The sequence below is a fragment of the Carassius auratus genome, chromosome 17 (genome assembly GCF_003368295.1).
Source record: "Carassius auratus strain Wakin chromosome 17, ASM336829v1, whole genome shotgun sequence".
In the NCBI taxonomy this organism is placed as follows: Eukaryota; Metazoa; Chordata; class Actinopteri; order Cypriniformes; family Cyprinidae; genus Carassius; species Carassius auratus.
In genome coordinates, this window is record NC_039259.1 from 2797004 (window position 1) to 2823986 (window position 26983).

Here is a 26983-nt window from a genome sequence, read left to right on the forward strand (position 1 = left end):
ATAATAAACAGGAAATAATTGTACTATCATATTATAAAACCTGTGATTAAGAGTGACATATGAAAAATCATAGTCAGTGGATACTAAAATAAAATTATATAAATATCAGCAATCATGCTATATTTCCAATAATATGTCTTAATAAGATGATATTTAAATGCTTAGTTTGATGATCAAAACAGACAATACAATATAATGATTATTGAGAGAAATGACGTCTGGATAATCAAATAAAGCGAAGCTGCTTCAGTCCAGTAAGTGTTCATCTTGAAATATTACCAAAAAATGTCAAAGTTATTATTTATAACAATCTGTAAAGATTTCAGAGTGAAAAGACACATGAAGCACGAACTATAATAAAAGACATTTTGCCTGCTAGTAAAGTCTAAACTCTCAATCAGATGACAGAAGATTTTGATCATGTCAGTCATTTCGAGGCATTGGGAATGTGTGCATCAAATATAATATGGTTAGGCTTGAAAGGGTTAATGGTGTTTTATTAAACATATCACTTAAGCCCAGAGCTGGGGATAATCAAAAATGGATAAATACTGTAACAAACAGTGTTAAATTGTAAAAGTGTAAAATTTCAATGGAAAAACACAACTTCACATTGTTCTGTATTTTCATAGAAGTTCTGCTCTGAGAGAAATGCTTCATCACATGATACTCATGAGACCAAAGACATCTAAACTGCACACACAGACCTCAGTGCTGGTCACATGAATCATGAGCCGTGAAACAGACGATTCAGAGTAAAGAAACAAACACATCTTACTACGCCAAGCGCAAATGTAAATAAAAGTAGAAAATAATCCAACAGTGCAACCATTTGTGCCTCTGTGAAGAGACAAGCTAAGCCACAAAAACATTTTCCAGTGCACTGTAAAAAATGTTCTTAGATCAAGTCACTAGCGCTGATCAAAACAACCGAAGACTTGCTTGATTATTTTCAGTGGTTTGTTATTCTGAAAGGGATAGTTCCCCTAAAAATCTCAATTCAGTCACTTCATTCATTTTGCACTCTTTTCAAAGCTGGACACTGTTTACTTCTATGGATGACCACCTTCTGTGCTCACATGTGGCATTAGAACAGCACCAGGGTGAGCAAATGCACTTTCTCTATTACTATATATTCAGTTTTCTAAATGCACATATCACAATACCATTCAGATATTTTTCATTTATAAAATATGGGAAATTACGTTCACCTATTGGGTTAAAAAACTGCTAAATTAGCTGCACAAACACAAATGAAAAACCATGTCTGTTTGGGGTTTTTTCTCATTGTGCCTGATTAAACAATGAGAAGTGTAAATGGTGTCTAACATTAATTGTTCTTGCTATAAGTAGTATTTAATATTACTTCCTCTACCTTGCTGCTATGTCTTTTTCTCAAAGCTTCTTAGTTTCTCACACTTCTTTTCAGTGCTGCAATCGTCAAACAATTGACATCCAACGTCCATCCATCCTCTTTTGTCTGTGAAACTCAATTAGGTGAACCTGTGAATTCTGCTCGGTTCAAAAGACGAGTCTTCATCCTCATAAATATTGCTCACTCCGTTTTGCATGAAAGGCACATCTAATAAATCCAGTGTAACTTCCTGATATTTCAGTATTTGTTCCGCACATAAAGAAATATTAGGCGAATATTTTGGCCTCAGTAAAGGCAGGATCTGCTATCAGCTCCGAGCAAATAAATAAGTGCGTTGTGCAACAATGTCCATAAAAAGCCTGAATTACTGCGTCGCTGTCATAAAGCACCCAATTTATCTCTAAACACACAGACTATCCTTTTATTTCAGGACTTGAAAATGCACTTCTGTCATTAATAGAGTGAAAGTGCTCATGGCAGAGCGGACAATCATTTCATCTTATTCTACAGACAGAGGCACGAATACAAAGGGTCGATCAGATTTCACAGCAGCTAATGGACAGCGGATTACACATGAGCTACAGTAGACAATCACCATCAGCACAGATGAATGCTCATTAGAAATGATCTAATGTTTGAGATGATCAGCATTCAGTGACAGTGGCATTAGCTCGGTTACAACATCGACCAATATCATGCAGCATGGCAGCGTATGGCATCAGACTGCAGGCTTTAAAATAACCCATTATTCACTCACTATAGTATGGAAGCTTATTTGTGCCATGAAAAATATTCTACATCTTCCATATCTTAATACTGTATAAAAGAATACTATATCTTGCCATTCTGATTTTATATCTCACAATTCTTACATCTCAGTATTAGAAGAAAGGTGAGATATAAAAATGTGTAATAACCTTGTTCCATGTGATGTCCTGTGGCAGAAATGGACTTCCATAATCAGTAAAAAAAATTGATTCTTTTTTACACTGAAAAAAAATTATACTATTTTATTTGAGCTACATTTAAATAATAAAAATTTGAAAACTATTCAACTAAATGTGTTTATTTAAATGTAGCTAGAATAAATTGATTGTAACCACTTACTCTAAAAAAATAGTAAAGTCAGTTAATATTTTTCTGTGTGTGAATGAATGAATGAAAAGAGCCATACAAATTAGCATTGCAATATTGTCCTGTAAAATAAATTTATTTTATTATTGTCACTACTATTACTACTACTATATAATGTTTCTTAAATACTCCATTTTTAATTTTACATTATAAAATATAGTTATTTTCATTATTTGAAATATAGTAATATTTTTGTTTATTCAGTATTTTTACAATTTTTGTATCAACTAATAATGACAACATTATTATTATTATTATTATTATTATTATTATTATTATCACAAATTTGTGGCCAATAATTTAAAATGTTTTTTGTTAAAACAAATTTACATTTTGTATGAAGATATTTTTTATTAAATTTCTGCACATATCTGTCCATCACAGTTGCTGTAATTAAACTGCATTAGCCAATATTAATAAACACAATATATCATAGAAATATTTATCAGCCATATATTAGCCCTCAAACACATTAAAGTTGATAATATGTGACCCTGGAGCACAGAATCAGTCATAAGGGTCAATTTTCTGAAATTGAGATTTATGCATCATCTGAAAGCTGAATAAATAATATTTCATTGACGTATGGTTTGTTAGGAGGACAATATTTGGCTGAGATACAACTATTAGAAAATCTGGAATCTGAGGGAGCAGAAAAATCTAAATATTGAGAAAATCATCTTTAAAGTTGTCCAAATTAAGTTCTTAGCAATTCATATTACTAAACAAAAATTAAGTTTTGATATACTTATGGTAGAGAATGTACAAAATATCTTCATAGAACATGATTTTTTAATTAATCCTAACGATTTATGGCATAAAAGAAAAAAATCTATAATTTGGACCCATACGATGCATTGTGGTCTATTGCTACAAATATACCCCAGAGACTTCAGACTGCTGTTGGAATTGGCCAATGAAGCGTCCATTTGACCAAAAGGCTGGAATACGCCACATGAACAGATTTTGAAACTTTTGGCATCATACACTCACTGATTTTGTAAACAGTCACAGAAGAAAAACTATCCATCATGCACTACGCAATTTTCTATGAAATCAGCTCAAATCAGCAGACTGGCTCTATTTCTCAGCAATAGCGTCAGCTTCTCCAGACTGTATATCAGGGGGAATCAGTCACGTAGTGTTATTATCATGACACCATGTGTTTAGACAGACGTGTGGTTTTCTGCTCAGGTTTAGATAGAGAGCACTGATGTGTTCTGGGGCTTTATACACTGATGCTCTGTTAACATGGAGCTCAGGACACCTCTCCTGATGTTTGAGCTTCATTCAGTGCACTGATTCTCTGACTATTTTGCAGGTAGAGACTCATTTGAATCCAAAACAAGATAGTTTGCATATTACACATTGTTTTTGCATGCCAGCAGACGTCTGAGGAGTAAAAGTGGAGCGTTTGAGCTCTACCTGATGAATGTGGAGTCAAACTGTGAGGAGCAAAACAAACAACAAACAGATGTAGAGCACCGATGACTCACAATCATTCCTGTCTTGTTCATTTCACTTCTTCTCATTATGAATCTGAGTTAAGCAGATCTTTCAACAATATCCACACCGCTTCAGTCAGGTTGGGTAGTATTTTACATTAATAAAGCCTCCTGTATTGAGTTCCTAAGACCTCTAAATGATCGACATGATCAAAAACCTGTTGCACACAATCGACATATTTATGATATTTATATAATGTTCTATCAGTATTATAAACGGGCTATCAGGATTTCATCGTACTTTTGGTCATATAAATATATTAACATCTGCACCAAATGACTTTTTTTTTTTTCTTTTTTTTTGTACTTCTGAATAAAACTGAAACGTTTTGTTCCCCCTTCGTATTCGGACTAGATGAGCACGATGTGTCAAATATGATCCTCAACCAGAAACACATGCAAACTCAGTCTTATCTATATTTTGTCGTTTCAAAACTGTGGATATTTATGACTATTATTATTTCATGTGTCAGGCTACACAGGGTTAAGTTTGAACATTTTCTGTTTAATTACATGATCTAGTTTTTGCAATGCTGGCATCTGTAATCAAATACTCAATAGAATCTGTTAGAACTAGTTCCACATTTGAATCGAAATCCTAAGTGTGAATCCAGAACACATGATAATGAGATTTCTATTGGATTGGTTACGAGGGTTTTTAGTAGGTTAAATCCTAACAAAGGAAACATGGATCTCTCTCTCTAACACACACACACACACACACACACACACACACCTGCATCTGGATTAAGGAAAAGCCTCTTACATTCACCTGACATCACGCTGACACACACACACACACACATCAGAACATGGAAAGGCGCATGCATCACAGCAGTGATCATCATCATCATCATTATCATCCTCCTCGTCACTCACGATCAGAGGAAGAGTGCGCTCCTCCAGCCTGCCGTGGTTCTTCAGCTGGGAGCCCGAGGAGGATGAGGAAGGTTTGCTGTCCTGCCACAGGTAATAGAAGGTGCCGAGGATCCAGGCCACGGTGAGGATGAGGATGGCGTTGGCCCGAATCCTGCGCATCCTGAGCGGCTCTGAGCTCCGTGTGTTCTGCGCTGTCGGAGATGAGGATGATGATGATGATGATGAAGCCGTGCGCAGTGATCTCTCTCTCTCTCTCTCTCTCTCTCTCTCTCTCTCTCTCTCTCTCTCTCTCTCTGGCGCTGGTCTGAGAGCGGCTCTGTGGCTGGTTTCACTCAGGTCCTAGAGCCCGCCTCTCCTCGCATCGCTGCACTGTGATCATGCACAGATCATCAGCGCCACACTGCAGTGTTAAAACAAACTGACGTGTTTTGGCATATCATTATCATGATATTATCATTTAAACTCGTTAAACAGAACCTTCTTTTTTCTTTTTTAACAAATGGTGGGTGATTCAGATGCATGTAATTGACAACCAAGAGAGGTCAAGCTAAACATGACATACACAATGACATTCAAAAGGCATTCACAGCACAATTTTGTATCATTGTTGCCAAAAAAATAAAATAAAAATAATAATAATAATAAAAATTGAAGTTGAAGTTGTAAAAAGGTAGTTTTGCAAATTTAGCTTTAAATAGCTATCATTCGAAAAGTGACTATAGTAAGTCAGAATGCTTTTGTAGTTTATTGATAACATTATATTTATAACATATTCTAAAATTATTTCGTCTAATATCAGGTTAATTTTATGTTAAATTAAATATACTGTACACTATCCTGTATAAAAGGCATATTGATGACATCAGCAAACAATAACGCTTAACAGATCAGCAGTTCAAATAAACACTACAATTCAAGATTTGCTAAATGTTTCAATGAAATATTTTCACCAAGACAAAAATGTTTTTTCATATTTGAATGTTTCTAATGTAATGTATTTCTGTGATATGCAGCTGTATTTTCAGCATCATTCCTCCAGTCTTCAGTGTCACATGATCTTCAGAAATCATGAAAATATGATGATTTACTGCTCGAGAAACATTTCTGATTATTATCAGTGTTGAAAACAGATGTGCTGTCTCAAGGTTTTTTTTTTTTTCCTTTTTTTTTTTCAGGACTCCTTGCGAATAGAAAATAAATAAACTGCATTTATTTGAAAATAAAAAATCTTTTGATTAATTTAATGTGTCCTTACTACAAAAGTATTCATTTCATTAAAAAAAAAAATGTATGTATGAAAGGTTACATGGCATTTGTATCAATATGACTGTACAAATCTGAACCAAAACTGCAAAAAGCCTTAAATACAACAAATACAACTTGTAAATACAACAAGAGCCAGTGCTTCCATCATGTGACAATAAAGATTTCAGATTCCATTCTATTCTATTCTATTCTATTCTATTCTAAAGTACATCACTTCTCAAAGTTCTCTCCTCCAGCAGCTCATTAGTGTTTTGTTCTCCAGGCTGAACGCAGAAGGATCCCTTCTTCACTTCTGCAGTCTGAATCAGTGCAGGTTACAGGTCAGTGCACATCCACAGCTCTGACGGTCCGAGACCACTCTCTTTTCTCCTGTGAGATCATTCCAGCCCATCAACAGATCTGATAACGTACCGCAGCTGCTTTCCAGATTAGATAAACATTGCATAAACGATGTGTACTGAAATGGTCTCACTGATATCTGAGAGAAAATAGCCAGGCATTTGAATCATGGAAACTTTTTAAAGAGGGATATACAGTGCTGATGTCAAAAACAAAAAGAAACATGGAGAAACAATAAACAAATTGAATGGAAAAATGATTCATTGATTAAATACTATCAGCTCCATTTGTAAGATTGTATAAGTGGATTTTTCTACACCAGCTCGGTGTATTTAAGCAGTACTGATGCTGTATTACCCAATCAACATCCAGAACAGGAACTATCGGTTTAAAACATTAGTCTCTGCTAGACTGCACTTTTACATGAAGCTGCTGTTGATGAACTGAGAGCAGAGTTTGTGGTGATGTTGTGGTTCCGCTGGAGCTCAGCTCTTCACATCAGCTCTGTGCAGAAGGCCTCTTGAAATGCATTGATTGACGGTGATTTTCTCCACTCTTCTCTCACTCTTCGAGAAGCTGAAGGGATAAACAAGACCCACCTGATCCTGGAGGCTCCAGAACGCAGCAGATGAAGCTCCTGATCCTCTCAGAGCCACAGCTGGCATTCACAAGCCTGCTGCCAAAAGCCCTGTTTCACACACAAAGATCTCCTTTTATTTCTCGCTTTCTCCTCTGCTGCTCAAGTGTGCAGAAATTCCTGTCTTCTGTTTTCGAAGACACCACCTAGTTTTACCTAGTTTTTTTATTAACATTTTAAGTTCCTAAAATAGTTCCTAAAATGTGTTATTTACCATGAAACATAAAGAGAAAGTCCCATGATGAATCAAAGTTCATCACAAAGTACTAATACAGTAAATACCGATATATGGAAGGTGGTTGGTGCCATACACACAAGAAAATAATCCAGTAAATATTACTTTATATTACACCACAAGATGTAATATAAGACCCATTTGTACATAACTGATTGTTTTATATATATATATATATATATATATATATATATATATATATATATACTTTATTATGTCTTTCAGTTCAAAAACACATTTAATTCAATTATGCAAATGAAATTGTCCTTTGAAAACATAATACTTTTTACTTTCTCGTCCGTTCACTTTTTTTTTTACTGTTATTTCAGTGAAAGGCCATAAAATGTGAGTGAAATTACAGGATTTCACTGTTCGGTTCACTTCAAAGTCCTATTGCTTACAATTGTTCATCATTTAATAAGGGAAATTAACTGTTTTAACTGTTTCACTGAAATAATTTCTTTTTTAAAGGGGGGGTGAAATGCTATTTCATGCATACTGAGTTTTTTACTCTGTTAAAGAGTTGGATTCCCATGCTAAACATGGACAAAGTTTCAAAAATTAAGTTGTACATTTGAAGGAGTATTTTTGTTCCCAAAATACTCCTTCAGGTTTGTCACAAGTTGAAAGTTTTTTTCGAGTATGGCTCTGTGTGACGTTAGATGGAGCGGAATTTCCTTATATGGGTCCTGAGGCACTTCTGCCGGAAGAGCGCGCGCTCCCGTATAGCAGAGCAGAGAGAGCACAACAGACTTCACTGATCAGAGCGAGAGCGTCGCGAAATGTCACAAAAGGAGTGTGTTTTTGGTTGCCAGGGCAAGACAACCCTGCACAGATTACCAAAAAAAAAACAGCATTAAGGGACCAGTGGATGGAGTTTATTTTTACAGAGCATCAACGGAGTTGTGCAAGTGTTTGTGTTTGTTTCCTGCATTTCAAAGATGCTTGTTCACAAGGCCCAGTTTGACGTCGGATTTGCGTATCTTTTATTTCTTAAGGATGATGCAATCCCAACGAAAAAGGGTCACAATTGTGTGTTGGAACCGCAGGCGGTGAGTAAAACTGCTTCAAATATCTCTGCCTCCTTGTTAGTGCGTCCCCTCCCATGCCAGAGACCCGGGTTCGAGCCCCTGCTGCTTTCGTTCAGTTTCAGCCTCTGGATATGATTCTGGATCATAAATAAACGGCTGAATCTGACTGTAAGCCATGGTTTGTTTTGGATGATGGGTTTTCCCTCACGGTAAAGTCACAGCTTCCAAACGCTCTCAACACAAAAGCCTACTGGCGCTCGTGACTCTTTAGCTCCGCCGCACACACGTCACTCCTCCAGCGGCTCGTGTTTTTCCGGGAAAAATCGGTACAGACTATCTTTCTCTTATAAATATAATAAAACTAAAGACTTTTTGGATTTATGAAGGATGCAGTACTACTCTATAGGTACTCAAGATTAACAGGATATTGAGTGAAAACGAGCATTTCACCCCCCCTTTAAGTCGCCCTTGACTCTGTGTCTTTCAGTTTCCCTTGTAAAAAACATACATTTATTTCTTATCAAATCTATTAACATATTTACTGACATACTGCTCATAATTCAGCTTTATTTGGAGTACTACTTAATGCACATTTTCTGAATATTAAGCCTAAATGTGTTTTGATGTCACTATTGACGAGGACTGTATGATCTTTGAATAATATCAGTCTTTAAACACAAGATATTTAAAGTGTACCTGACGCATACCTGCAGCAGTTCCACTGAAGCATGTCTTTCACTGGACTCCAGCACTACTTCAGCACAATTAAAGTGCATCAAGGATGATGATTTGTTCACAATTCAGCAGACTTTTAACAGTTTAGTATACCAAAAGTACAATGAAGGGTATTTTTTTCCAAGTCCATAAATGTATTGTAGTATTTAGCAAGAAATAAATGTATTTCAAATACATTTTAGTATATTTATTTTTCACTAGGGTAGAGTCAGCTCCTAGTGTCTCAGGATTACATCTGCTGCGCTGGAGCGAGGACATTCTCACAAGCAGCAGCCTCCAAACACAAGAAACACTGAGAGAGGACCTGATGGTGCCATCAAAAGTTCACATTCAGAGTGTCAGATAAGTGAGATCTGGGCCGGTCTGATCAGGAGGTGTGGAGGGACTCATATAGTGTGGCAGGATGAGACTCAGAGTACCTGTGTTTTGTAGCATGTGCTGCTTCAGCTGCTTCAGCTGCTCAAGCCGCCGTTGATTTGTCAGCTTGTCCTTAGCGTTTGAGTTTGGTGTGAGACCTGGTCATTGCCAGTTACACAACATACACTTACTGGTCCAGAGTTGCAATTATACTCAGAATCAGGGTTATTATACTAAATTAACGAAGGTTACTTTGGGAATGCAATAGGTTACAGATTATAATAAGCAGTGTAACTTTCAATGACTTTATTAATGTAATGGATTACATTTGGTTACTTTTGGATTACTTTTCTAAATTCCCCATTATTAATTTTCAAACATGTAAAGCAGACAGGGTTAACCATAGAGTAATACACTGAATAATGTCAGACCTTCAGAATCCTTTATCACTTACATTAAGAGTACAATCATTTAATTTTGTAGCACAAAAATAAATGTAAAATAAATGTATGTTATCATAAACGTTATTGAATAAGCATGTATCTGTTTCCTAAACTCCTGAAACATTGGTCCCTCATATTTTTTTGGGGGAAAGAAATCAATCCTGTTGCTGTAACAGATTAGTTATATTTATTTTGTAACTTTGTTATATGTAATTAGTTACTCCCCAAACACTGTAAACTACAGCTACAACTGAATTTACATTTTAATTTAGTCTACAAACTAAAACTGAAATAAAAATGGATGAAAACTGCATAGACAAAACAAATGATTACAAAAAAATATGACAAAAACAAACAAACAACAAAAAGTAAACAAAACAAAAGTAAAAAATAAAATGTTTTTCTTTTTTTTTTAATAAAATTAAAAACATTCCTTATAAAAACACAGCTAATTTTCATGAAGTTGGCATATTAAAACAGCTAAAATTAATATTAAATATCTAAATATTAATAAAAACTGTAATGGGATCTGTAATGTTGCTATAATGATAAAATCAAAGAAACAAGTGAATAGTCTAGGAGTTTCTTGACAGGATCTGTCTGTGTTTGTAGTGATTCTTCACCTGATCCAGGTCTTCATGATACTCTGTCATCTGTTACTCAGGTTCAACAAATCACACTGCACATACTGTAAGAGATGCAGGTTTATTAGATTTGTCTCCCACCTCAGATTTAATGTACAATCTGTACAATCACATCCAGCAACACATTTCAGGCCTGTTACAGAGGTTCGATGTAAGTGACCGTGCCTTTGTTTGAGCAACAGTTGAGCTCATGGTTTACAGGTAACCAGCATCTGACAACAGTGTTAGAAAGCCAGACAAACACTGCAGTCCGTCTGAGCGGCACGACTGCACACATAGGTGAAACATTCCTGACAGTAAAGACAGCGTGTTAATAATAAATTAAAGCCACTCAAGAAAGCAGAAGAGAAAAAGTGGCATGCTACAGTGATTGTAGAGTCTCCAAAACCTCCTACAACCCAAACCACTCGAAGCATTACACAATGCCTTCATTAAAACACACACATACAGACGTCTAGCCGTAAACAAGTCATCTTAGGAACTAGAGGAAGCATTCATCCTTCACTCTGACAGCCCACAGCAGAAAAACAGTAAAATACTGGCAAGCCAGTTACCGTAACTGAATTATTTTAGAAAACAGAAAAATACTGTATTTTTAATAATATAGTAATATACCACATCGCAACTTTGTGGTAAAATTACAGTATTACACTGGTAAATGCATTTGGTAAATGACCGTATTGCTAAAAGATACAGTATTTGTCTATATTCGGTAATCACAGTATATATCTCGTGATTAAATGGGAGTATATAAGTTGTGGAAATGGGTGTCAGCAGTATCTGAGTGTAACTGATCCAGCTGTTTCTCCTGCGCTGTGTGTGTTTTATCTGGAGTCTGATTTCATCTCAAGCTAACAGTCCTGAGCACCTGAAGGGGCACACAAACACAGGCCTTTGCTCTCCACTGAAGGCACTGGACAAAGCGTCATGATGAATGAAAAGGTACACTGTACACGAAGAAGACAAGGTGGGAAGTGAGGAAATAAGCGCTTCTGTGGTCTGTGTTGTGTATTTAGATGAAGCTTTCAAAGTAACACACTTAATAAATCTGAATTTAGTCTCTTTTTTTACTTTGGAAGTTGATTAATTTCTTCAGACAGACGTGTGGGCTTTGCCATCCACCGGAAGGAGTGAGAGAGAGAGAGAGAGAGAGAGAGAGAGACTGGCGTGTGCTGTCTGTGTGTTCATGTTTGAGCTCTCTGTGCTCGTGTGTTTGGCGTCTCCCGTCTGCAGGATCACTACTCCTCTGGACACACGCCGCGATCTTTACAGCAGAAGTAGTGAACCACCACGCCGTTAGGATACCTGGCAAAGGCACTGGACACAAAGACACAGAAATAAAAATGTGACCCTGCAGCACAAAAGCAGTCTTTATATTAGTCTGTATATTAGTAGCAATAGCCAACAATACATCATATACCTCAAAATAATAGATTTTTGTTTTTAAGAAAAAAATTATTAGGATATTTAGTAAAGATCATGTTCTATGAAGATATTTTGTACTGTAAATATATCAAAATGTCATTTTTATTTAGTAATATGCATTGCTAAGAACTTCATTTTGACCATTTTTTTCTGCACCCTCAGATTCCAGATTTTTAAATAGTTGGATCTCGGCCAGATATTGTCTGATCATAACAAACCATACATCAATGAAAACATTATTTATTCAGATGATGTATAAACAGATGATGCTTGTATGGTGGCTTGGTTTTGGATGGGTCTTACAGACTCGTTATTTAATATTTGTGACCCTGACATTTTTGTAAATTTTTTAAATTGAGATTTATGCATCATCTGTAAGCTGAATAAATAAGTTTCCATTGATGTGTGATTTGTTATTTGTCTGAGATGCAACTATTTGAAAATCTGGAATCTGAGGGTGAAAGAAATCTAAATATTGAGAAAATCATCTTTAAAGTCATCCAAATTAAGTTCTTAGCAATGCACATTACTAATCAAAAATGAAGTTTTGATATACATTATTTATGGTCCGAAATTGACAAAATACGGTCTCTTTATGGAACATGAACTTTAATGATTCATGGCATAAAAGAAACATTTATAGTTTGGACCCATATGCTGTAATGTTGGCTGTTGCTATTTGAAATGTTCTTCTAAAATGAGCATTTTTCTCAACCTGCTATGTTTATGTTCAGTTATTTCACTTTAATGGCAATGAAAAGAACCTATCCATTGCCATTAAAAGTGAAATTCCTGAACCTACACCTACACACCTCGTAAAAGTTTAGTGTTTCAGAAGGAAGGGCTTCACTGAAACAGGAAGTAAACAGGCGTTTGAGACGGACTGGGAAGAGAGGTGCTGCACTAATGTAACATTTATGAAAAATAATGCTTTTTTTAACAATTAAGCATTGAGACCTATTCTAGTACAGCCCAAAAACTAAATCTTGCTAGCTAATCGATGGTGCCGTATTTTCTAGAATATAAGTAGCTTTTTTATAATCATAAACATGCTGTGAATTATATTCTAAAGCGATATATGAATGCTACTATAATGTTTGTATGGTGGTCTAATGTCTTTCGCTACTCACTAAAGTATGCACTTTTACATTTCAGAAAACCAAGTGCTTGACTTGTGCATGGTGTGTACAGGCGAATGCTTTACTGCAGTAAAGTGAGATCCTAGCATGAAGCGCACCTGTTTCCGATCTTCTTCTTGCACACCCTGCAGGTTTTCTCGTCCGTGATGACACACTTCACCTGCTGGTGGAAGATACGCTCCTCCTGCACCTGACACGGACCAAACACACTCAAGCGTTACAGATGGGCCATTCGCTCAAATTAGTGATGTTTCTTATTCAACATTTAACAGCTTAGCAGTTTTGAAGTATTGCATCTAGAAACAACATCTAGTAATTTTTCAAGTTCTAATGTAATCTGACATAATGAAGCAGTCACCAGTATCTTGAAAACACTGACTACAGCTTTTAAAGCGAGTGAACATACCCTCAGGAACTCGGCCTGTAGGAGGCTCTTCAGGACCTGGTCGAAGCGCTTCCTCCCAGCCCTCTCCTCCAGCACACTCTCCAGAAACACCTGGATCTCTCGGATCTGTGTGTTCGCTGGCAGCAGGTTTATGGCCTGAGAGAAAGAGACAGAGAAATGGCGTGAGACGGCCTGTCATGGACCTGACTGTCAGATGGCTTCAGCTTGTTTGACATCCTTAAAAAAAGGAACTTCAACAGTTCAGAGGAAAGAGGAACTAAATTCAACAGGAACATGAACAGCGTACAACACGCAGCTCTTCAGTATGTCACTCTCAGTCAGCTGAGGAAAGGAAACTATCATGGTTTGGCGAGAACATGCAGATGTTATGGGTGTATTTCAGAGATGTCAAATGCGGATGCTATGATGCTCTGGGTGTTTGAAGGCCTATGGTACTGCTAGTGTTTGGTGGAGGCTCACTTTGGGGGTGTTGAGTTTGCTGTGGTGGAGCTGAAGGACTCTCAGGGCCGCCTGGAGGTTCGGCTGTGGCTCACATAGCTCCATCTTTATGGGCCCGAGGAAGTGCACGTCTGGAGGAGACAGATACATGCGCAGCAGGGACAGATACACCTACAGACAGACACACGGCAGCTCATTACACATTACACTGGACGGGTTCACCAGCCGCACAAATTCACTCACTGTTATTACACACCCTCAGCCTGCAGGTTTCAATTTGTAGAAAGGTGAAATCATAATTTAAAACATTTAAAATTAAAAGCATATAATCAGTGTTAATAAATACTGTATATACTGCACTGAAATGCAAGCTATTATCCTGTAAGGATTCACTAAATCCTTGTGGGACTGTTGCAATATAAAAGATACAGTACAAGCCAGACTGTACAGCTGCAATGTGAGAGTGAAAACCACTCGAATGAGCGCGCACTCACGTCTTTTTTGCCGTTTGCTGATGGATCGTAATGACTGTGGCAGTACCTGAGGAAGACCAGAACACAGAACACAGTCTGAACACCGTTTACAGCCAGCTTCCCTTTCACTATGCTGTCAACAGGAAATATTCAACACGATAAAGAAACTTATTTGGGGGGGAATTGGTAGGTGAAACAAAAACCCCAAATCATAAGACAGGTGTTTCACACCGAATGGAGTCAGACTTGAACAAGAGTTTGCAGTGGAGGACTTCTGAAGAAGCTTTTAGACAGAAACATGGAGGCCGATGGTAAAGTTAAAAGCTTGGTTAACATACACCATGCTGAAGCCTAGGAGGAACCGCTTTTATAGTAGATTAGATTTGTTTCTTTTTGAATAATGTGCACTGATGAATAAGGACAGGAGTGTGTGATAAAGGGTTAGTTCACCCAAAAATGACAGTCGGCCTGTGATTCGCTCATCCTAGGTGTATATATCTTTCTTCTTTCAGACGAATCCACTCTGAGTTATATTAGAAACAGTCCTGGCTACTCCAAGTGTTATCATCGCAGTGGGTGAGTGTTTCAGTTCAACTGTCCTCAAGACGTCAAATACAGCGCACACATCCATGATAAAATGTGTACCACAGTTAGATGAAGTAAGAGAGAAGTGTTTATTACATTTGAAATATAGCAATTTTTCTTACAAAAACGCATTGATTCACTACAGGAGGCCTTTATTCATCCCCTTTATTAATTTTATTATGGATGTGCGCACTTTTTTTAAACATCTGAAACACCCACCCACTGCAGTGATAACGCTTGGAATGATTTTTTACACAACTCAGACTGAATTTGTCTGATAAAAGAAAGTCAATTACAGCTTAGATGCTTTGAGGGCGAGTAAAACAGGCAGATTTTTATTCCTGGGTGAAGTAACTCTTCCAACAGGGTTCTCTTTGATTTCTTGTTGTCTTTGTGACGCAGAAGAGGGCTAGGGGTCTGTGCAGAGCGGTACTCACTCTTCAGCCATACGTGTGTCTTTGAGAATGTGAACGTAGATGAAGAGAGCCTGCTCATGTTTGCCCATCCGACCCAGAAGAAGAGCCCTCTCCTCCAACAGACCTGAGAGACCCAGAGGAGGCAGCACAGGAACAGCATTCGTCATCCAGTCTGATCTCTAGATCTCCTCGTGTGTGGCCCTGACCTGTACACTCACCGTCAAACGGGAAATCACTGATGAGTGCCTCTGGCTCGTAGCAGCTGGACACTTCCAGAAACGCCAGAAGCTTGTTCCTGTACTCTCCCAGCTCTCCCGCCTCCTTTCCTGCCGCCACAGCTGCAACACCTGGACACAGACAACACCGCGCGCTTGGCCTTCAATTCATCGTGACGGGAAGTCTTCGGTTTAGGATACTTTGTGTCTATTTGTTATTCCTACTTTATGTAAAACCCTGTCTAGCCCACACCCACAGCTACCAATTTTTACACAAATTATAACTCTTGTCATGTTGTTGTGTCATCATTTCCATCGGAAAGAACAATCGTGCTGCTAATGAAGGGTTTATTCAGTATGTATAGTACTAGTGAAGAGCACTGCTAGTGAAGTACCACAGACTCTCAGAAAACATTCTTTAGTTTTGCTGCTGCAGACAGACTGAATCTACTTCTGTTGCTCGCTGCGTGTCTGACCTTCAGGAAGGGTGTTGAGGTACACCTTCATGAGGCCCTGCACCTTCTCCAGATAGAGCTGGATCAGAACATTGTGGAACTCGGGCCCGGTCTCGTCCCACAGGTGAATGATGTGCTCCAGGTACGGGACGGCCAGCTCCTTGAAGCCCTCCTTCAGGAAGTTCAGCACCTTGTCCCTGGGCAGAGTCTCCACCTCCGTCAGGTCCTCAGTGAAGATCTGGAGGAAGAAGAAAAATAAAAATCAATACAAAAATCAAGCTTTTCACAACGACCAGAGTTGATTTAAATTCAAGCAGATCACGTTGATCTCGCCTTCAGTCCATCTTCTGAACAAATCTTCAGAACCCACGGCGAGAACTCGAATATGATGCCCAGGTTCTCCACACCTGAACAGAAACAGATCTGGATTATATAAATGGGTTTTAACGTTCAAGAGTGTTAAATGGACATGAGAGTGCTGCACTCTTACTGGAATTTACATTATATTTTACATTACAAAAGTGAAATCACTATATTAAAGTCTTGATTTCTATATGTGACCAGTTCCCTTCAATGCGATGAGCTCATGTGGAGCAGCACATAAAGATCTGCTCCCGTGTAAATGAACACAGTGCCACGCTTCACTAAAACAGCTGTTTAATATCTGCACTAATCCATATCGCGATTTTGCTTTTATTTGGTATAATCAAGCAGCTCTAGGTGGGAATCTCCAAATATCTGCTGAAATGTTGCAGCTCAAACAAATACTAAGCTTCAATGTGCTCACATACAGCAGTTAACCACTTAGACTATACGTGCAGGACATGCGTGTGGTCATCTCACCCAGCCTCTGAAGATACTGAACGGTCCTCTCATGCCCCTTCAGAGGAGAGTTGGCTTTGGTGGACTGATCCAGCAGAACCTGCAGAGCTGGACAATCACACTCCTGTAAGTCTACTGGACTGAATGAGGGAGATGACACAAGGCTAAATGTTTACGCATTTTTAGATGAGCTCTGAGCTGTGTGAAAGACTGGTGATGTAAAATCACATTCTGACAATAATTAGTTAACATATCCGCTCTATTACAGAACATACAGTGCAATACAGCGTCTGATGTGTGAACAAATCAGTCCGTTTCTACAGACTTCCTCAATTAAACTGGTGGTTATACTAAAAACAAAAGCGTTCATAAGCTTTTCAAATGCATGTTAAAAACTGGATTTGTAACTGAAACTTCAACCGCTCAACGACAGAAATATCGTTACTAATAAACCAATAGAAAACAACTGTCAGTGCTAGCATGCAAACATGAATCTGAGCGTATTCGTGAAAGTGATGTGTATATAAATAAGTGTGGATCCACACGGCCTGTTCCTCATCATCTCTTCTGTGAGGCACGACCTCAGCAAAACAGCTCAGGACTTGATTAGAGCATCTCTGTAAACACGAGCTGATCAGAGCCCCCCAAATCATATTCAGATGCTTGAGGACACACACAGAGATTACACTCCTAACGGAGACTACAGGAGGACACACAAACAGTCATATGACAATCTAGATGGACGGAGCACACCTTTCCGATGAAGGCCTTTTTTCTCATAGAGGATGATGAGTTCGCTGTATTTGTGGGCTTTCTTCAGCACATACTCGCTCTCCTCTATGTGACAGTGGTTGTTCTCCAGACGCAGGAGAGGCGACACTAAAGCTACATTGGTCTGTGGATTAAAAAAACTGGTTATAGTGACATACTGTATTTTCAATATCAGTTTGATTCAACAATAGTTTAGTCAATCGAGGCTCCTTTTCTGTCTGCACTTTGAGAAGGATCTGCAGGCCTTACGTGGAGGTAACACTTGAGCAGCGTGGTGTCGATGATCTGAAGGAGCTTCTTGCGGTTCTTGATGGTGGGGGTCCCCTCCACGAGAGGAGAGGTGGCGAAGGGGTCCGTGTCGTTCAGCTGCTTCACCAGATGACTGCGTTTCTATCACATGAAACGCAGAGACAATCGTAACAAGATGAAGAAAGAAGTTAAAAACGCTCGGTGTGAAACTGATGAGCGGTGAGTACCTGTGCCAGGTAGTCGATGAGGGCCAGGTGGGCTTTCTCCAGCTCGGCTCCAGACAGCGCGGGCAGAGGGTTGGGGTAGTGCAGCTGTTTCCGGTAGTCAGAGGGGAGCAGGTCTGGATACAGGCCAATGACATGAGTGGGATCTATATGAGACAAGAGCAAATCCTGAAGTCAGTGGAGTTTGTGGTGAACAAGCTCAGGATACTTTCAGATTGCTCGACCAAATAAAATATATTAGTATGACCAACTTGTGATTTTTAAACCTTTTACTGGAACAAAAAAAAAGAGTGTGTTAGCAAGTGTCTGAATGGGACTATACCCATCTCCTTACTAGTCACTTTCAGTCTCGTTGTGTTTACAGAGTGAAGATGGTTTTTTATTTTAATAAAGTTTGAAAGCTTGGTGATGCTTTAGTCATGTGACCATGGTGTAGTTTGTGTGCAGAACTCTTTAGCTTTTTACTTTTGGAGATTAAATTCAATTTATGCAATTAGCAGACGCTTTTATCCATATATTTTACCTATCATGTGTTCCCGGGGAATCGAACCCACAACTTTGCACTTGATAACGCAGTGCTCTACCACTTGAGCTACAGGAACACTAGCATTTACAGGAGATAGCATCATCATTTGTGAATACGATCACGTTTTTTTTATTGCTCACGACACAAACTAATTTTAGAAGCCAATACAAATAAATCCTATAGGGGTTTTGTTGAAGGACCCAGGGTCGGACTACAAAAATACATCATCACTGCAGAATCTTTGTGGATCTTTGTTTCCTGGTCCAATGGCAGTCTCTAGTGGACTACATCAAGCAACTCGGCCCCGGACAACAAGAGCACAGACCATCTGTTCTACAGTGCACACAATGATGAGAAGACCTTTCCATAAGTCCAGTCTGATTGGCTGGCATTGATTTAAACCAGTCGTTTGCCCACCAGAGAGTTGCTCTTAAATACTTAAAAAAAAATGACAACTCACATTAATAACATATTTGGCAAGTTATTCGCCTAAAAAAATGTGTTAATTTAAGATTGAAGTATTTTAATCGCACATCCTTTCTATTTGCACAGTTTTAACATAATATAATAAGCAATTACAATAAAACTTGTGATACATATTTGTCAATCTTAAGGGCACTCAAAGATTTTTGCACTCCAAAAATAATCAGCTATATGAATCTATTTGATCTTATTTAATCATATTTTATTCAAACTGCTTAGAATTAATTTGGTTAAATAGCATGCATATGTTTAAAATACAGCTAGCTGTGGAACAAGCAACACCTAAAACAATTTAAATGCATGATATTGAAATATATAGGATTTTATTGCTGTTAAAACAGAATATTTTAAAGGAAATCTTCCATTTTATGTTAAAGCTGTGTAATCCAAATACTGGATATTGTAATCCAGTATTTTATATGCATTTCTGTCTTTATTTTCATTTAATTAAATATTTTTTAGTGCAATGCATCACACACCGGACATGTCTTTCTGTACTTGTATGAGTATCATCGCAGCTGTATGAACTCACCTGTGCCTAACTTAGAAAACACCTGCATGGAGTCGTCGAAGCGTTTCTGACAGAACAAGTTAAAGGCGAACAGGTTCTGAATGTGATGGATCTGTTGTCTCTTGTCTGCATCTGAATCATCCTTCATTTTCTGAGGAAAGACGATAACAACCAAGGTCAGTGTATGAGAACACTGTGTACTCTGCGCTCAGTCTTTAGGAGATGTGAAAAAGTGTCCCACCGCTAGCTGAAGCGCCAGCTCAAACTGTTTGTCCTGCAGCAGCTGTCGTATCTGGCTGGCTATAGAGATGGGCACCAGACGCCAGACAAAGTGATTGCTGGCGACGTACACCACATTTAATCTGTGGAATTAGAGGGAAAGAAAAAACATCTCAAATAGGATGCATCTGGAAACGGATTCAGACTTTTCTGCTAAGCTGACTGACCAACCCATGCAATAAACAGATTCACCCACCAACAGGGCATTACTAGTTTTAAACAAATGACAGAAGACATGTGTCCTAGGTCTCACCCGGCGGAGGTGATGAAGCGCGGTCTCTGCAGCTCTATGCTCTGCACCAGCAGTCTGGGCTCAAGGGTGCGGATCTCCACATAGCGGGGCAGCACTGCGATGATGTACGGCGGCTGGTGCTCTGATCAACAGACGTGTGGACACAGACTCAGACATGACTTGATAAATCAGACGAATGGATTTAAGAATGGTCAAATGTGTTAGACAGTACCGTACTCTCTAATCGCAAGCTGAAAGTTCAATAAACGAGAGAAAACATGTAAAAAGCAGCCATGCAAAGAGCAGAGGATTTGAGGATTGTAAGGTCTGAGGAGTCCTGAGGCACAGATGCTGTTTGGGCCTGGTCAGAAGTCAATATTAAACCGCTCTTTCCAATTCACTCTAATGCCTCGATTTGTTTGTGTCATGACTTTTTTCAGAATGTTTTAATAAAAATAAATGTAGGCGTATATTGCTGTTTATTACACACAAGTAACTTATACACAATATATATCATGACATGGTTATTTTTGCTGGAAACAAGGCTGCTAGATGCCAAAATGTTAGAAATTTCACAATTCTCCAAACTAATGTTAAAACCAAATATTTTCCTTTTAGTTATTAAAAAATGATGACGTTCAATTATTTGTGGATTTTTGCAATTATTATTATTAAGTTTACCAGGTGAAAGATAAACCATTATGTTAGGTGTGTTATCAATTTGTTTTTGCGGGGCTATGTGCCATAAGCTTGTGGATGTACGACCGAGATGAGATTTAGAATTTGTATTTATTTATTTTTTGATTATTTGATTAGGTTTCCGAAAAAAAGGTAATTAATTTATTATAACACATGTGTGACCCTGGAGCACAAAAGTAGTCTCAAGTCTCTGGGGTATATTTGTAGCAATAGCAAAAAAAAAAACATTGCACGGGTCAAAATGATTGATTTTTCTTTTGTGTCAAAAATCATTAGGATATTAAGTAAAGATATTTTGTCAATTTCCTACTGTAAACATATCAAAATGTAATTTTTGATGAGTAATATGCATTGCTAAGAATTCATTTGGACAACTTTAAATGAGATTTTCTCAATATTTCGATATTTTTTGCACTCTCAGATTCCAGATTTTCTAATAGTTGTATTTCAGACAAATATTGTCAGATACCAATAAACCATACATCAATGAAAATATTATTAATTCAGCTTTGATATAGTATATACATCTCAATTTTATTAAAAAATTGACCCTTATGACTGTTTTTGTGGTGCATGGTCACAAATGTGAATTCCAAACTAAAACCAGCCATGTTTGTTTTGAAGATGGTAACTGGACACCAGTTTCCTCGATCGTCTGATGAGTCGTTCACACTGAACCCGTGATCAGACGTGTTTGGTGAGATGCTAATGAGTACCTGACAGACCTGCTTGTCAAGACTGACATCACACATACCCATTGCAACAGGAATGTCTGTCCAGTTTAGGGCACATTTCTGAGTGCAGACGCCTTCTTCGTTCAAGACAACCGTGAGGTCATCCTGACCCACTGCCACCTTCCCATCAGCCAGCGGGGCCACCAGCGGTTCCAGCTGTTTCCCTGTGGGGAACAGTTCTTTGACTGAGCCACGTCCGTCCATCTGAAGAGAAAAGTCACACGATTGATCCCCCCAAAAAACATACGTGTATAAAAAGACATTCTTCTGACAAAACTGCCAACTACACATCCACAAGCAGAACGACATTTCTCTGCCTTACCCGGATCAGATAGTAGTCTCGCTTGAATCCCACACATATGGAGTTCTCACACCACGCCATGGACTTGGGAACGTCTGGAGCGGTGAAATCTCCCTGCAATCGTGACCGAACATGATTTAGGCTAACATTATGGTTTCCCAGCAATATTTCATTTCTGTGTTTCCAAGCTCAAGACCTGTAGTTCATGGAAATCTCTGTCCTTCCAGTAATACAGCTGGATTTTCCTCTTGACTGCGACACACATGCGCAGTTTGGCCTCGCCTGAGCTGGACTGCTGAAGAAAGAGAGAGAGAGAAATAAGAAATCAGATGTGATCGCTGGGTCAAAGCATTAATGAATGTGATTGTTTCACCTACCTGCAGGTCACAGGCAAACAGTGTGGCTCCTCTGGCTTTGGACAGCACCGTTATCTGCTGGAACGTGAGCAGGTCGTGAACGTGGATGTTATTCTCTGAAACAAAAGAAGCCATTGATGCTGGGGAGACTGAAACTATACAGTTCCTTAAGATGCTCTACACTTACACCACATCAGTTTGATCTCGGACACAAGTTCCTCAAACGAAGCGATATGACAACACCTCATATGACAGGGACTACTTTTACATGCATCCTCATAATATGATTATATTACAATATTGTGATTAACAATTACCACATGCAAACCCAACAAAATTCATGTTCAAATTCATGCATTTGAGCTCATAATAGGAGTTAATTATGCGGCATATGCCAATTTGAATGGTAATGGCCAGGCATGTAAACACATCTGATCACATATAAACCACTCTGCCTAAAGTGTGCATGTGTTTGTGCTTGAATGAAGTTTCCCTCGACAAACTGCTAAACTCTAACATGCTGCCACCAGTCTCTGCTCAATCTTCATTCAGAAAATAATGTGATTGTCAGTACAGACGAACCCAGGAGCACTGTTTTCACATGTCCATCAACGCACCTTAAGAAATGTGTTTTGCATTAGATGGCCAGTAACACACTTACTGCGTGTGAGTTCATCACTTGTGCTGTGCATTGGGGTGTGTGAAGAATGGATGTAAAAATAACCACGCTTCTTGGTGAATAATCAAACATTTAACTGTGATTCATTCCTTTTCATCATTGGAAATAATCAAATTATTGGTGCACATGTAAACTGATGGAGTCACTGACCATACAAATCTGGAAAAGATACTTACCCAACAGACTAATCAAAATCTTGTACTGTGACACCACAAAAAGCTGAGAGGAAACAGAGAAACAAATATTAGAGCAGAAAGATAGTTCTGCACAGTCATTATTACTCCACCCTCATGACGTATGCTGTCATTCTGTGAACTGTGCATACCTGCTGAATCTTCTTTGAGAAGTTCTTATTGGATTTCTCTAATGTAACTTCAAACCTGTTTGTACCTGTGATTAAATTACATTATTAATATTATCATTAAAAGACAAAGGAGTGACGTTATAAGCACAGGTGCGAACACAAACAGTGCACCTGCATCTTTCTTGATCCCGTACAGAAGGAGATGGCCTGGTTTGGTCCCCACAAGGAGCCAGTCATCTGCAAACACATCAGTGACACACGTGTAAAAATGAGTTGATGGCACTAGTTCTGTAGCACAAACAACATTAAGAGGGTCAGGTTTAGCGCATTTAAAAGTCATGCAAAGATTGCTCAAGGTTTCACTTTTACTCCACTGGACAGCTGGAGAGGAATTGACCCAAGACTGCTCTAATAACCACACACCCTCAACATGTACCTGTACAAACCAACCTCATAACCTCACAGATGTGGAATTAATACTTGGTTTAACTGTGCTTTACTGAGCTTTCACTTCCCGTACACTTGCTTGATGAAACTCTAAACATGTACAATAATACTACATGTTCAACACCTTATAAGCTGCCTAACTAGTCAAATATCTGTCGTCTTTTCTCCAGCTATGACTCAAAACCTGCTGATCTGTCTGTTGTTTTGGACATCACAGGCCTGTTTCCAAGTCAGGTGACCAGCTTCTCTTTTTTTTGACACACAGCCAAAGAGAAAAGAATGTTGGTAATTCGAACAAACACAAGAACTCGTTCCGAGAATTCTACCGTAGGTTTGCAGCTCACAGGGTTCTGAGATACAGTCATTATCATCGAATGGTGCAGATGAGTGTTAAGTGTTGATGGAGCTGAAGGGAAGGGAGCAGGACTCACCCCAGGCCGCCACACAGTCGATCTGGAGGGGTAACTTCTCCAGGATAGGGACTGGTTCGTATGCGTCATGCATACTGGAGCTCTTGTGTACCACCAAACACACGTAAACAAATCACCCAAAAATGCTACGATAGGATTTAAAACCACTGTGCAATCTGCTGGAAGTTAACAGAGCAACTGTAAACAAACAGAATAAAACAAACCCACAACAACGCAAAGGTTATAAAGATCGTTAACGTCTTTGTTAAGCAGCTCGACTCTCGTCAAATGTCCCAGAATTGTCCCACTCCATCCTTCAAGAGTCCAAAAATAAATGAGGAAACGCTGAAACTCTTGTGTTTTGCTGTGTTGTTGGCTAGTGTGTAGCTTTCATATTTTTCCCGTTAATCTTGCTAAAACACAGATCCTCGGTGCTCAGATTCCAAATGTGTTTCATCCCATTGTCCTGCGCGATGCTGTAGTTCATTTTCGGGTTTTGCTGTCCGTTGTTTTGAGCTGATATCCGCCAAGATTCAGTGTTTGACAGCTAGCTGTGTGTGTGTGTGTGTGTGTGTGTGTGTGTGTGTGTGCTGCGGGAACTTCCTGGAGCCGTGACGAGCACGTGACTGCGAGAACTCACAAGAGTTCCATTAAAAGCGCACACGTGACCCCGCAGATGACTGACATTCCACACATAAATCCGTTACACTGAAGGCTACCGTTAGTAAAGTCTGGCCCTAAATGTTCTTTAGACTCTCATATTTTTGGTAACACTAACTTATTTGTTGACCCAAGTCTTTTCGATAATACCATGTCAAACAAAGACGTTCGTACAATTATTAATTGATCTCATTTTCCTATAAATGCTGCCTGTGTGAGTTTTTGTAAATAACATAACCTTTTTAGTGATATAGAATGGGAAGATTATAGGCAATTTCTTTTTTATCTATTAAATTTGTTGAAATCTATATTAAAATTATAAATAATTGCTACAGGGTAAATTAGAAACTTGCTAAATTTAATAATAGTATTTACCCCTATTGCTCCTTTTGTCTTCAGTCTGAAGAAACAGTTAATCATGTATTTAAGTCTTAAGTATTCTGGATTGACTTTTCCAATTTTGTAAAATAAAAAGGCCGGCAGCCATATAAGTAAGCTGGTGTGTGGTGGGCGTTCTGGCGCACTATGGGTGCCGTCGCATCATCCAGGTGGATGCTGTACACAGGTGGTGGATGAGGAGATACCCCCTGTCTATGTAAAGCTATATAAATGTAAGGAATTATTACTTAAGTCTATTTATGTGTTTTTTTTCTTTTTTTTTTTGTTACTCGTTGAATCTAGAACCTTCTCACTTTAAATTTCTTATAAATGTATTGCTATTTCCCATTTTACATTCTTAAATGCACACATTCCCATTCACGCCTTCCGTACACTTTTGACCACTTCTGTCCTGATTTCTGTTGAGAGGAGGGTCTTCCTTTCACCTTCCAGCTAACCTGTGTATGTGTGAGTGTGTTCTGTTTTTTTAGACTGGTATGGGATTGTGTTTTAGTTTAATAAAAACTTTTATACTGTGCAACCATGTGAGTCATGTGTTTGATTAGTGTATTTATAACATGCAGGGCTCAAGGCTCTGTTATAGCCGAGGTTAACCTCTGCCTTCAGAAACTGTTTAGAGCTAAAAATTTTGCCAGACAAACAACATTAAACTTTTACAGCAATGCAAAATGAGAGAGGATATTCAAGGGGTAAATCAAATGTACAAGGAAAATGTATGTTTGAGAACAACTTTAGGTCGATGTAGATTTAAAGTGCAGAGACAAAGTCAGAGATGTTAAATTAGATTTTTAGGTACGAACAATATATGTGAGAAAGACATATTTTAGAAAAAAAAAAAAAAAACATTTTTCACTCTGAACATTCTTTCTTTCACCTTCTGCAACTTTTTTTCACACAATTAATGTTACATATTAATTTGTATGTAATTGCTAATTACAATTAACATCTCAGGACATACTGCATATCTGTCGTTACACCAGTGGATGGCACCAAGTGACTGTCTTTATGAGTGAATCACTGAATCATTCAGTCAACCAATTCCTTCAAACACTGATTCATTCACTAATGAAATGAGTGAAATGAATCACTGAACCCTTCTGTCAACAGATTCATTATACCATGGTTTTTTTCAGGAAAGAAGAAATTTACTGGTTGCTTCAAAAAATGGATACTCTCTGAATAAGTACTTCTTTTGATAATAATTGTGTATTATTTATGCATACTTCTATGTAGACATACCACTGTTTTTATATACTATTATTATTTATTTATTTTTTGCCCACTTTATAGTAAGGAAGCTGGAATATTTGAATGCAACCACTGTATTTATGAGTGAATAATTTAAAAAAATGTAGTAAACAAATTGATTAAAAATACTGAGTCAATCAGAAAAGAAACAACCGTCTTTATGAGTGAATAACATCATTTAGTTAATCAATTCATTCAAAATACAGGCTGCGTCTGAGATCACATACAGTACTTCTCTATTATATATTAGGTGAAAAACATTATGTGTAAAGAGTAGTACATCTGAATTCACAGTTGAAGTCTCTTTAACAAGCCGATCTGGATACTAAATGCCTTCATGCACTATTTTCTGTGGTGACAAAAATAGAATTTCTTATAGTTGATATGAAATCACATTGAATGGACAAACAGATTAGTTGAATATAATATTGATTCTGCTCTTTGAGCTAATTTGCTACAACCTTGACATGGAATCTACTAATAGTTAATAGTTAATACTGCACTGTGCTATATAAAT

At 38.2% G+C, this 26983-nt stretch overlaps 2 protein-coding genes across 3 annotated transcripts in view; both read right to left on the reverse strand.

Moving 5' to 3' along the window:
- The window catches only part of LOC113116976 (polypeptide N-acetylgalactosaminyltransferase 16), a 34480-nt gene extending 29317 nt beyond the window's left edge, over nucleotides 1–5163 (reverse strand). Inside the window, exon 1 of the mRNA XM_026285297.1 lies at nucleotides 4894–5163. Coding sequence (XP_026141082.1) covers nucleotides 4894–5052 — 159 coding nt within the window. The 5' untranslated portion in view covers nucleotides 5053–5163. The remainder of the gene's footprint in view (nucleotides 1–4893) is intronic.
- A 5459-nt stretch (nucleotides 5164–10622) lies between these two features.
- Nucleotides 10623–24759, reverse strand: LOC113116977 (vam6/Vps39-like protein). Of its 2 annotated transcripts, none has more exons than XM_026285300.1 (24): nucleotides 24181–24759; nucleotides 23474–23539; nucleotides 23324–23388; nucleotides 23175–23217; nucleotides 22341–22435; nucleotides 22160–22255; nucleotides 21985–22077; nucleotides 21683–21866; nucleotides 20251–20371; nucleotides 19960–20080; nucleotides 19740–19869; nucleotides 18202–18344; nucleotides 17975–18115; nucleotides 17708–17849; nucleotides 16976–17062; nucleotides 16466–16539; nucleotides 16154–16370; nucleotides 15681–15809; nucleotides 15484–15586; nucleotides 14483–14528; nucleotides 14010–14159; nucleotides 13551–13685; nucleotides 13243–13334; nucleotides 10623–11897 (listed from the first exon to the last, which is right to left on the reverse strand). In XM_026285300.1, the coding sequence occupies exons 1-24, from the start codon at nucleotides 24251–24253 to the stop codon at nucleotides 11819–11821; spliced, it is 2625 nt and encodes an 874-aa protein (XP_026141085.1). In that variant the 5' UTR covers nucleotides 24254–24759; the 3' UTR covers nucleotides 10623–11818. The 2 variants fall into 2 exon arrangements, with proteins under 2 accessions (XP_026141085.1, XP_026141083.1); XM_026285298.1 differs by having other exon boundaries at nucleotides 22160–22258; nucleotides 24181–24758.
- Nucleotides 24760–26983: the final 2224 nt, after the last annotated feature.

What these genes read in the sequence shown, in the direction of transcription:
- LOC113116977 (XM_026285298.1), bottom strand. Translation starts at nt 24,253, where the DNA reads ATGCATGACGCATACGAACCAGTCCCTATCCTGGAGAAGTTACCCCTC. An exon ending in GAGATTTCCATGAACTACAG is followed by an intron (nt 22,078 to 22,159) that starts GTCTTGAGCTTG and finishes TCACGATTGCAG; the next exon opens with GGAGATTTCACCGCTCCAGA. An exon ending in GAGACTACTATCTGATCCGG is followed by an intron (nt 21,867 to 21,984) that starts GTAAGGCAGAGA and finishes TTTTCTCTTCAG; the next exon opens with ATGGACGGACGTGGCTCAGT.